This window comes from Rattus norvegicus, chromosome 2, assembly GCF_021556685.1.
Source record: "Rattus norvegicus strain SHRSP/BbbUtx chromosome 2, alternate assembly SHRSP_T2T, whole genome shotgun sequence".
NCBI classification, from domain to species: Eukaryota; Metazoa; Chordata; class Mammalia; order Rodentia; family Muridae; genus Rattus; species Rattus norvegicus.
In genome coordinates this window covers 8,024,514-8,037,884 of record NC_141535.1, presented here as the reverse complement: position 1 = coordinate 8,037,884, position 13,371 = coordinate 8,024,514, and the positions used below count along the sequence as shown (strand labels likewise).

At 37.1% G+C, this 13,371-nt stretch overlaps 1 protein-coding gene across 18 annotated transcripts in view; it reads right to left on the bottom strand.

Moving 5' to 3' along the window:
- Mctp1 (multiple C2 and transmembrane domain containing 1) overlaps window positions 1–13,371 on the bottom strand; it is a 729,346-nt gene that overhangs the window by 482,955 nt on the left and 233,020 nt on the right. For 9 of the 18 annotated variants that reach the window (XM_087621564.1, XM_087621570.1, XM_087621560.1 and 6 more), the window contains exon 1: window positions 5,548–5,754. Coding sequence is in view for 5 of the 10 variants with exons in the window: in XM_087621551.1 (XP_087477677.1) it covers window positions 5,548–5,604 (57 nt within the window). In the remaining 5 variants the exon portion in view is untranslated. 18 annotated transcript variants of the gene reach the window in all.

The window sequence follows — 13,371 nt, the reverse complement described above, 5'->3', positions numbered from 1 at the left end:
ATGCAACAAGGATTTTTTTCCCTCAAAACAAAACAAAAAAAAAAGTTTATCAGGTGACTTAAACACATACCCTGTTTCTGCCAATCTCCCATGTAAAAATACAACAACAACAAAAAAAGGTTTCCATGTCATTTAGAAGAATGGATTACTTTCACTAGTTCCTAGCATATTTGGACTAATGCTAACCGCATCTTACATGACTTCTCAAACAACTCCAACCTATCCCTGCCTATGATGCCCTGTCACTAAGAAGGAAGCTGTGCTCGTCACAAGCATGATTAGACGTACTAACATTTATTCATTCCCTTTGCATCTCTGTATCATTCCTAGCACTCAATTCAAACTCCTGACATCAAGACAGTTGGGCAGGTATCGTGCTCTGAATTCTGACACCCAGACTCAATTCTATCCTTTGTATAATGTTAGGGACAAGTGACTCCATTTGTGTATGTATACTTTACCTTTTCTGGCTGTAAAATGGGAGTAAAATTATAATAGTGTCCATAACTGTAAGGCAGTTAAAGAATAAGCTGGACAACTAGTAAAAGACTTCTATCATGATCGTCCTCATCATCACCTTGAAAAGAAACACTTGTAGATCAAAGGATTTAGAGCTTGCCTCCTGTGTTCAACGCCCTGTAAAATGCCATGGATGAATATTACTAATGCCTTCCCACTACTGTAAGGACTCAAGCAAAGGGACACCAATGCTTACTTTGTGTATCTCTACTAAATTAAGATGGGATTAAAGCTCAGCCGTGTGTCTCCAGAGTTTATGTGGGCTTACTTAAATGCACATTCAATACAATGCTTGGTGCTTATAACAAAGATGTCTATGAACCCTTCCATTAGGATCAGATTGCTTCACTGACCTTGGAGTTGTCTGAATTACTAATCAATATTTGGTAAACACCTACAGCCTTAAGTACGAGAAAATACAATTTAAACATAAATTGGGCTTGGACTATCCCAAAAGTTGTTGCCTATATATGGGATATGTTTTTCTAGCTGGGCTGCTTTGTCTGGCCATAATGGGAAAGGATGGGCCTAGCCTCACAGAGACTTGATGTGCCAGGGTGGGAGATACCTGGTGGGCCTTATACTTTCAGAGGAGAAGGAGAAGAGGGATGGGTGAAGGATTGTGGGAAGGGTGACTAAGAGGGGTGAAGTGGGCAGGATGTAAATAAGTAAAAATACACACACACACACAGACACACACACACACACACACACACACACATACACACACACACTTCATTGCTGCTTATAAAACAAGAGAGTGTCAGCCTTGCAAACAAGTACTGACCTTTCTGTTCTCTTCTATTCGAGGTCTCCTTCCTCAGATCCCACATTTTTCAGAGCATGGGGATGACTGTGCTAAGACCTCATTCTATTTGTTTTCCCTTATCTCCTAGCCACATAGCTACTCCTAAACGGGTTCTGAAGTCTATGCATATGTGAACTTGGTTGCAAAGAACTGCTAGGCTATATTCACATGATATCATCACAATCAACTTCATGCATCTTCTGAAGCTGTATCATTGCTAGCCAGTCCATGAGGATAACTCACACTTTACATTGACCTACACTTTCTATGAAAAGAAATTGTCTTTATGTTTTGAATTCTTAGACACGTGAAGTGACCTTTAAAGAAAATTCTTAAGGAACTGCCGGAACTGCTTTTTAATCTTATCAACACTTTGAGAACTAAATTTTCTTGAACGGGATCCCCATTGGAAGAATCAGAGAAAGGATTGAAGGAGCTAAAGGGGCTTGCAGTCCCACAAGAACAATACCAACCTACCAGAGCTCCCAAGGACTAAACCACTACACAAAGACTAGACATGGACAGACCCATAGCTCCAGTTGCATATGTAGCAGAGGATGGTCTTGTTGGGCACCAATGGAAAGAGAAGCCCTTAGTCCTTGACCAATATAGATATTTATAAATATAAACTACCCTCATCTAGAGTACAGAAGTGGTTGGAAGTTTATTGGTATGTATGTATGTTTTATTTATTTATTTATTTATTTATTTATTTATTTATTCAGATTGGGAGTTTTCTTTGTCTCTTTTTTCAAAGGCAACACATTGGAGAAAATATCATTTTGTAGCCATTTCAACAAAGGCAGCAAACAGCCTACTGCATCAGCCACAATTTTAAAAGCTAAAACACACAGTAATATTGGTGAAGCATGTTTATTTTCATGAGCCAATTGGAATACTTACACTGTGGAAATCACTAAGAATAATGAGTTTTGGGTGACTATCCCATAGACCCCGGCCTTGTAAGACCAGATCAAAGAAAGTCCTCAATACACAAAGCTTGAATGTAGAGAGGACACTTAGCTCTCTGAAACCCTGTGAAGAATGACATCTTAAAAGTGTGGTCAACAGAGTTTTGAGAATATCATCATCATTGTCATTGTCATCGTCATCGTCATCGTCATCATCATCATAATTGTTATTATTATTGTTATTATTATCATTACTATTATTTTAACTTTAAAAAACTGAGGTGAATAGCCCTTTGCAGGTTGAGATAAGAAGACTACAAGTTCAAGACCAGCCTGGACTCCATAGTGAGACAGTAGGACAACAGCATCTAAACGCAGCAAAATGTTGCAGTCCAGCACGCAATGTACAGAGAAAATAACTTTTGTCTCTTGTTTATCAGGCAAACAGAAAGGCTTTACATCTTTGCTCAGATCCTTACTGGATGAAAGTAGGTGTCTTAACACCCACTAACATTAACCCCCACTTTCTGAAATGAAATTTGAAATGTCAAAGTTTCAAGCATATGATTGCACTCTGTGGTGATGGTGTGTGAGTGTATTTAAGCAGCTCTGTGGTCACCACTGTAATCCTCAGGATAAAATGAAGGAGATTATTGCTCATGCTTTACACTACATATACTGCCCCGCAACAGGATTCAGTAGAGACAGTGGAATCTAATGTGTAATCTATAAGGATATAATTTTCAGGAATCAGAAGGATCATGTTATAATTTTTTTTATTTATTAACTTGAGTATTTCTTATATACATTTCGAGTGTTATTCCCTTTCCCGGTATCCGGGCAAACATCCCCCTCCCCCCTCCCCTTCCTTATGGGTGTTCCCCTCCCGACCCTCCCCCCATTGCCGCCCTCCTCCCAACAGTCTAGTTCACTGGGGGTTCAGTCTTAGCAGGACCCAGGGCTTCTCCTTCCACTGGTGCTCTTACTAGGATATTCATTGCTACCTATGAGGTCAGAGTCCAGGGTCAGTCCATGTATAGTCTTTAGGTAGTGGCTTAGTCCCTGGAAGCTCTGGTTGCTTAGCATTGTTGTACATATGGGGTCTCGAGCCCCTTCAAGATCTTCCAGTTCTTTCTCTGATTCCTTCAATGGGGGTCTTTTTTCTATGCTTTTGCTCTTTATTAAGAACATTTCAAGGTCTTATTAAGAGAAAAAAATAAGAGGAGGAAAACATGCTTTGCATCTAATGACTTACTTTCTGGTAGAGACAAAGCATGTATTGATTTTAGTTGAAAACACTTAATTGCCACTCAATAAACATTTCTTTGAGAATGACTTTCCTTGCGTTATTTGAAATTTGAAAAGCCAATGAGACTTAAAATTTGGCACTCTTTTTTTCCTGGAGCTTAACTTTGAAAAACATTTTATATAATTTGTATATTAACAAGAAAAGTTAATTTACAAATTGGAGAAAACATTTTATATAATTTGTATATTAAAAAGAAAAATTAATTTACAAATTGGAAAGAAATGAGACCTTCATTCCGAAAAAGAAATATACTGAATTTTAAGTAAAGTGCTATCTTTGACATCTCAAACTCTTCTACTTTAGTAAAACACAGAAACAACCCCTTGGAAACACATGCATTGTTTATATCAGAGATCTAAGTACTCCCTTGCCTCGAACCCCATATGCTCAGAAACAACCCCTTAGAAACACTCTCTTACTCCGAACCCCACATGTTCTTCCAGGCTTGTTCTGCCATATATATCTTCTTCACCCATTTCTTCAACTAAATCAGGTTGAGAAATGAAATATTATCTTGTTTCTGAGTGCTGTTCATACCACTGGCCCACACTTCTGCAGAGGAAGGGAACCAGGAGAACAGCCAAAGAATGAGGTAAGAGAAGGGATAGGGGGAACCACCATGCCTCTGTGGTCAGCCATGTCAGTCAATGGCATAAACTGCTAAATACTGCTGGAAGTAGCATATTGTTAAAAAACAAGAGTATAATGTATATTCAAGTACCAAAATATTCTATTTATCACAGATATCATTATTTGTGAATATGTAGGGTTTTTTTTTTCCACTACTGAAGGTCCTGAATGCTCTCATAGTGGTACCATTTTCTAATAGAGCTTTTGTTCTCAAGTACCAAGTACTCCTTCAAATATGCTTGGAAGTTAAAATAAATTTAATTCATCCTCTAAAGAAGAGGAAAATAATTTTCCTTCCATCATCTCATTAACCCTTTGACCTTTGCAAAAATATTAATTATTGACTATATTTCTAGTGAAATGTAACCTCTATGTTTTAGTTAGAATCTAGCAGTTTTATAGTGTATATAAATCTGAACAGAAATGAAGCATTCCTAATATGACAGTGAGTCAATTAGGAAGAAAGTATTAATAGTACCAACTGTCATTAGTACATTAAGAACTCAGCTCATTTCTATACTACAAATTTATAGCTAGAGCTCTCAAAATCAAATTAGCCACTTCCTCCATGTCAAATGAAGTTAATGGCTTTAAATATGAGTGTCTGAAGTTAAATAACACAAGATATCTACCCTAAATTTTACATTCATTTTCTTGAGTCAGTTATCTAATTCAACAGGATTGTTATCTTTAATCTAAACCTCTTAAACAAAGCTGTCAGTCATTTTCTATGCAGAGTTCTCCATGCATCAACCTGTACCATGATTGTCTCACAGCACATGAAAAAGCAGGCTGTGGTAAACAAGCTCACATACATTTAAAAAAAAATTGCTCAACCTGAAGTTCCAAAGCCCATAGCCCCTTACTCCAGTCCACACATGGCAAGACAAGAAGCCTTTGCTACCTTCCTTCTCACATTGAATTGTGACTGAGACCTTCTTGTTATGTCAGTAAAGAACCATAATCATTTAGGAAAGAATGAAAACCTTAATTTATTTGAATATTAATTTAATATTTATTAATATTAACCTTTAATAGAAACATAGGATAACAAAATGGAAAAAGACCTCCAAACTGATAACCTAAAATAACTGATTCTTAAAAACAATCTAAAGCGATGTAAAACTAACAGAGTCTCAGCATTTCCAAGGTTCTGCCTTTTTCATAAACAAGTTCCAAGAGGATACTGATCTCTTAAATTAGGTCTTTCCTAGATGGGATGCATTGTAAGTCCAAAATACAAACATCAGACTCATAAATACCATGCTCAGTACTCAGGGATAGAACATTTTCTGAGGCACAATCCTGAAACTGCCACATGCATTTAAAGCTGCCACAACCCAAAGAGTAAATCCAAACCTTGCACGTACCTTATGACAAACGAGCGGTAAATTGCAGAAACTTTTCAGCCTGTAGCTATCTAACATAGTGCTTGAGAAATGAACAAATCATTTTTCACTGTGCAGACTTGGCTTTCTTCATAGAACACAGAGCTAGAGTGTCTGTTCACCTCCAGGGGAGAGCAACAGCCTCTCGGCACTGAGCACTTGCTGCTCTGAACTGCAGAGACTTAGAGTGAAAGTGGGAGGGACCAGTGAGGTTTAAATACCACCCATTGCTTCAGATTCACAGGATATGACTCAACTCTCCAATCGGTAAGGGGAGAGTTTCCCTTTGCAAACTGTTAGTGCAAATTACATAACAAACATCATTTCTGGGGACCTAAAACTCTTACAAACTACATGTCTTTATTTACCTTTTGTAATCAACCTCCATGACAAAAGCCACAGTAAAAAATGAGAATCATATCACACATGGCACAAAGAAAGTATTTGCTGGCTCTTTGCAGTGAACTGATTTAATATTATTAAAGATGTATGAACCTGACATTTCTCAAAGTCATTGTGTGTGTGTATGTGTGTGTGTATATTCTTAGTAATCTTAAGTATACATCTATATATACTTATACTTATACATACAGATACACATATTTATACATATATAAATATATACATTTATTTATACATATAATGTATAACATCTCACACAATATTATAGAACAGTATAGTTGTTTGTTGTGATCAGTTTGTGTGCACTAGTAATAAACTTCAAGTCACCAATAACATGTCAGTTTTGCACTAAGGACAGAAATCAATAAAGTACTTCTCATAATATCATTTAACCAGATTTGATGTGTTTACCTTGTTCCTCCATGTCTTTCACTATTCTCTGTCTGTCTGCTGAGTCTAGATCTGTGCCTGCATGAATGCTGTGTTGTGAATCTGTCCCGGTGTCTGTCTTGAGTGAGTGTCTGTGTCTCTGGGATCTTCCAAATATGCTAATAAGAGTTCAAGCTATTCTCCCCTCACCCTTGGTGCTCCAAAATGCTTCAGTAATGCATTGAAGTTCCTCACACAGCCTCGCATGTTCCTCACACAGGAACCCAAGATGCATATATGTAATATATTAAAGACTCTTCACACAAGGCACCACAATGTAGACAGCCTGAGTACATTAATACTAAACCCCAAGCTACCAACAATGTATGGGTGTCTTATTACTCAAAAATTAGTAACCCACTTCTTCTTGATTTACCTTGACCAAGAATGAGCTCAGAATTGACTTCTCTACTTTGCTCTCCCTATTTCTTCTATTATCCCTGTCTGTTTTTTGGGCATGAATTTGTGCTTGCCTGAGGCTCTCTGCCCATGTCTGAGTATTTGTGTCTAGCGAAGGGCTTTGATTCTCTTTTATTGAATAGCACAGAAGGTACCACATGGAGAAGGAATAAAGAATACACTTTGCAGAAATCTTTAACAGAGGTTTACAAGTGATTAAGTCACTGACTCCAACTGACCTAAAGAAGAAACACTATTTCAAACACCATTCTTTATGAAGCAATAGCCATATGCTGCCTTCAACATTTATAATGAATATTTATTTGGTAGGACAGGTTTCAGTCTAATATTTTTTGTTTTCAGCAAATGAGTATCATCACACACGTACAAATTATACATATGCTACTCTTGGGTCAACAATATTGAAGAGTATATAATTTGAGGTTGTAGCTGTGTGTTAGCTTAAATTGCTTACATGAGAAGTCCAAGACAAGTAAGGTTGTTTGTTACATTGTTTACTTAAAGGCAGGTTAAAGGGACAGCTGAGTGCACAGTAGGACAGCAGTCCTAAGTCTTAATTGTCCGTGAGGTCCAGAAAAAGTGCCCGCTGCTCTGAATGTGAGACACTTGTATGGGAATGCATTGCCATTGTTTCTGTTACTCTGCCAAAGACTATACTAAGCATAGTTTGGCACTGTGGCATGAATCTGCATTTTAGCATGTCCATTTATCCTGTCTGCAAATGCATAAAATCAGCATGTTCTATTTACACAGCTGTAGCATTAGAATGACCTATCGATGCAAACCAACCTCTCCCCTTTGCTAATACAAAGGAAGAGGGTGATCTTTATAGAATCTAAGCCTAGAACTTCTGGTTGTCATATTTGGTGAAAGATATGATACTGTCTAAAGTTATTCAAGCAAAATAGAAAACCAAAGGCAAATACATAAAGGACATATCTCTGATACCACCATCACCACCATAGCCACAACAGCCATCACAGCCATGACCACAGCTACCACTGCTACCACCACAGCCACCACAGCCACCATCACCACAGCCACCACCACCACCACATTTCCCAGATCTTGTCATGCATTAAGTCGTGATCTCATTCTGCTACAAAGATGGACATACTAAAATATTCCTGGTGGAATTGTCTATTATATGAAAGACTTTGCAGTGGGTCATGAACAGTGAAATGGTTAAATTAATAAGGAACTAATCTGAGTAATACTGCATACTAAGAAATAGTATTTTGTTCTTAATAATCAGGCTAAATAGATACACTACAGGCAACGCTCCTTAAATGTTAAATGAAATCAACAAGCTACAGCAAAATTCGTCATCTCAGGTATGAGACACATTCATAAGCAAATTCACAGACATGGTTGGTCTACAGGACTGCACATCAATTATGAACAGGTAGCTATGTCTAGAATGAGATTTAAAGGGAATGATAGGGATGCTGGGAAGAATCCAATCCATGTCATATAAAATAAAGAAGAATCCACGTATTCTATAGGTAACTTGAGAAGAATGTGTTACTTTAAAAAGTAATTTAATATTTTCACTTATATATCTTACAATATTATACTCACTTTAAATGGACCCTCCTTTTATTTTTCAAAACAATATATCATAAATCAAAGAGCTCTTCTCTAGCCCAATCCCCATTTTTATGAGCCCCAATTTATGTTTTCTCTGATTTCTCCATCTGGCTAAAGGGTATGCCAAAGTCATAACAGAGGCAAAACCAGGACAGAGAGACAGAAACAGACAGCTGGTTACATTAGACTCTCCAGTGTGTCTGCCCACATTGGCCAACGTCTTTGATTTTTCTGTTGGCCTCCTGTAAGCAATTTTACTGGCTTCATAAAATGTGGCTTGAATTAATTAAATTGTAAATACAAAAACAGTCCAGCCTCCAGAGTAGTATCTCTTATATTAGTATTCCTTGGGTTAGAATTAATAAAATTGCGTATAAAGCAATTTGGTGGAATTTTTCTATATTTCTAAATTGAATGCAGCAATTGCTTTCCTGATTAACACAAAATTTAACACTTTGCTTGCTTTGGGGGCTTGTTCTAGTACTCAGATATCTTTGTGAGCACTTATGATTTATGCTCCACTTCTCTAGATGTCTACAATATTCCCTTATTAAAGTTTACACAGCAAAAATGCTTAAGAGTCCAATGAGGCAGTAGAAGATCTTACAATTTTTATTGGGGGAAGATTTGTTTATTTTAGAAGCAGAGTGTGCTATAGCCCAGGCTGGTCTTGAACTGGCTCAAGACAAGACTGGGAATTTACTTATCATCTTCACATTCTGTAAGGACTGAGCTTCCAGATGCGTGCCACCATGTCACTGATTCTGTGTTGTTTGCAGCCTTACTGGGTTGGTGACAATGGCCAGGAACTCATTAGACAAGCCACATTAGCCTACAACTCAAACCCCCTTCCCCCATCTTCGTGAGTGCTGGTATTACAGGTGTATGTCACCACTCTTGCTTGGTTTGCCACTAAAGAATGACTTTTTGTAGAGTTGACAAGCTGATATAAATATTGTTTTGTTTTATTCTTAAAGCACATCTAATTGCTTAAATCTTCTATATAAGCTGTGGATATTCTCCTGCCTCCAACTAACTTCATGACATTATGCCAAATTTGGTTCAGATTTTCTGAGAGAAATAGAATAACACGAGTCTGTTTTCAATTTATACATTGTCCATATGTTACTACCTTCTATCTATTCAAAAGGAAACATTCTTTTGAAACTATCAGAGGACAAAGTAGAGAAGCCTTCAAGATATAGAAGGACTCCCTGAATAGACTCCAAACACTCAGGAAGTAAGGTCAGTATTTGATAATTGGGATCTCATAAAAGTAAACAGTTTCCACAAAGCAAAAAGAAGACAATCTCGACATTAGGAGAGGTAGTTTTATACTTGTAAATCATTGTGTTATCAGATCAAACATATCACTTCTTCATGTCAAAAAAGTCTTTCAAAATATGTTTTACAAGCTTTGTGAAACACATAGTATGCAATCCTACCTATATTGGTCATCCTGACAATAACACACAAAAATTTCTACATGTGGTAGAAAGCCAGCAATCTCTCTACAATGGTCCTGCCATCATGACCTATTCTGAATGCTATTTTTCCCCTAAGCATTCATTTTCTCCCACTGTAGAGGATTGGGCTTCAAAATAGAAATTGGGTGGGTGGGGACACAGAAATTAATTCATTGCACTGTCCTTGTTTTCTTTCCTTGGAGATCTTCAGATTGTTATTTGGAAGAAATAACCTTCATGCCTCCTGTTTCTTACATCTTACTTTATTACAACTCTCCACCACAGGGTCTCAATTACCACAGAGATCCCCACCACACAAAGGTCACTGACAACACTATATTTGTCAGGTTTATCTTCACATTTGTTTTAATATTTTAAGTTTCATTTTTATATATTCTTTATATATATACTATGGCTTACATAAGTATATTTTAAATATAATATTTTAATAATTCTTTGAAAATTTTGTATAATATACACTTTATACATAATATATGTATATATAACATTCATATATTATATATAATATATATCTTTTTTATCATCTTCATTCCCAGAGCTCTTCCAACTCCTCCAGAATATACCCCACCTGCCTACCCCCTGCTTCTATGAGAGAGTTCCTACACACACCCACTCCTTTCTGCCTCCCTGTCCTGACATTCCCCTATACTAGGGCATTGAGCCTTGGCCAGACCAAGGGCTTCACCCACTGATGCCCAGCAAGGCCATCCTCTGCTACATATGCAACTGGAGCCAAGGGTCTGTCCATGTGTAGTCTTTGGATGGTAGTCACTGGGAGCTCTGGTTGTTGGTATAATTGTTCTTATGGCGTTGCTTCAACTCCTTTCATTCTTTTCTCTAACTCTTCCATTGGGGACCCCATTCTCAATTCAACGGTTTGCTGCTAGCATTCACCTCTGTATTTGTCATGCCCTGGCAGAGCCTCTCAGGAGACAGCTATATCAGGCTCCTGTCAGCTTGTACCTCTTAGCATCAGCGATATTGTCTGAGTTTGGTAGCTGTATATGGGCTGGATCACCAGGTAGGGCAGTCTCTGATGGCCTTTCCTTCAGTCTCTATTCCATACTTTGTCTCCATATTTCCTCCTGTGAGTATTTTTGTTCCCCTTTCTAAGAAAGACTGAAGCATCTACACTTTGGTGGTCCTTCTTCTTGAGTTTCATGTGGTCTGTTGATTATATCTTGGGTAATATCCTCTATTAGACATGTAGCTAACAAAGATTTTCTGACATTCTATAGTAACCTTCTCAACCTTTGGGTTATGACCCTTTTGGAAATTGAATGACCTTTACACAGGGATCACATATCAGATATTCTGCATATCAGATATTTATATTACAATTAATAACAGTAGCAAAATTATACTTATGAAGTAGCGACAAAAATAATACTATGGGTTGGGGGTCCTCAGAGCATGATGAACTGTATTAAAGGATCACAGCCCTAGGAAGGTTAAGAACCACTGTTCTATAGCCTGTCTCTTCATGCAATTGTTTCTTTTGCCATAGAACCTTTAAAATTTCATAAGATCTGACTTGTCAACTGTTTGCATTATTTGCTGAGTGGCTAGAGTCCTGCTTAGGAAGCTATTGCCAATGTTCAAGTGGTTTTCTCTGCTTTTCCCTCTAAGTTTCACACTTCAGATCTTACATTGAAGTCTGGATTCATTTGTAGATGGTGTACAGGATGAGGAACAGGAATCTAGTTGTATTCTTCTGCATTTGGATATGCAGTTTTCCCAACATTGTTTAATGAAGAGACTATCTTTTCTCCAATGTATAGTTTTTTGGTGTCTTTGTTAAATATCAGGTGACTGTTTATCTCTGTCCTCCGTCTATTTAATTGACATGTTTTGTTTTAGCGCTAGTGTTATGCCCTTCTCTCAGGCTCTGGAGATAACTTGAAATCAGGTATGATGGCAACTCCAGCCTTATTTGTTTTTGCTTAGGATTATTTTGACTGCCCAAAGGTCTGTTCTTGTTTCAGTGTGGATTTAAAGATTTACTTTTTGGTTCCTATGGAATTTTGATGGGGTTTCATCAAATATGTACACTGATTTTGGCACTGTAGCCATTTTCATCACATTATTTCTTTTACTGTTATGGAAATAATATTTTCACAATAAGACATCACTACACACTCTTAGAGATAAAGGCAAAGCTCTTCCTAAAGCTCTTGGTGGACTATAGCAAATGCACAAATAAGAGTTGGCTCCACTTCAAGATTGTACTAATGTCTACACACTAGGCATACATAGTCCTCAGACTCATTCTTTTATTTTTTGTAGGTCACACCCCAGGTTACGCTTTGCACAATTTAAAGAGAGACAGTAAGTACAAGTCCAGCCACTTAGGCAGATAGGCAATTACATAACAAAGATGCTACATCTTCACATAATTATTTTAAGTACACAAGTGTTATTTTTTAAAATACTTGTTACCCAAGGTCATCTTGCCTATCTGGCAAAATCATCTTTTTCCTGATGAGCGTAGAGGGCTTAATGGCAAAACTCAACATTCGTTGTGCCCCTGCACTGCTCTCTTGAGCTGCCTGTTGGACACATGTTATTTGGAATTGGGACTAAAATATCTGATCAATCCTGGTGAAGAAACATGTACTTCTTAGTATTGTTCATGGTGTCTATCTCCAACAGGCCTCGGTAGCATACTACTTATCTCTAGGGTATTTTGGAAGCAGTAATCCCTTAGCTAAGTTCTACTTTGTGTGATATAATGTCTTCTAAGTAAATGTATTAACAAATTTTTATAACATCAATTATATTACTTTGAGGCTTCTTCTACAACAATAATGCATGAGAATGGGTATCTATTTACCCTTTAGTATCTTCATATTTTAAAAGTACTTTCCAGCAGAAAATGTATGAGGTGGTTTTCTTGGATTCTTTCTGAATATGGGGACTCCTCTTATGAAAAGCTCAATCTGTCATTCACTAAGCACCTGCCTGTGCCCCATACTCTGTTAGAATACAGACATGAAACAGCTCATGCAATCAATACATATATTCTGAAATTAAAGAAGAAAGCACTATAATGGAACTGATAATGATGATAAAATTGATGATGAAGAAGTGACCATGTGCCAGTGACTCTGTTAAAATATTCTGTGCTTAAATCATAGATTAAAGAGGATACAGAAGAGTATTCTGACACATATACTCTTGGTATATAGAGAGGTGATATAACTTCGATCCCCACATGTTATTAAAAATGGTAATATTTGATATAGCATAGACCAGCAAGATACACTAAACCTGGGAAAGATTTATATTTTCTTACTGAGACCTACTTATATCACTCAGAAATAAGTCATAATCTATTAAGATTAATAGGAAATAAAGGGGAAGACAGCTTATTAATTTGAAAAAAACTTTCTCTGAGACACAAGTACCTTTTAAAATAAAACTGTATTTTGTTTTTTAATTGTATGTGTGTAGCTGAGTGTGGGAGTTTAGAATCTCA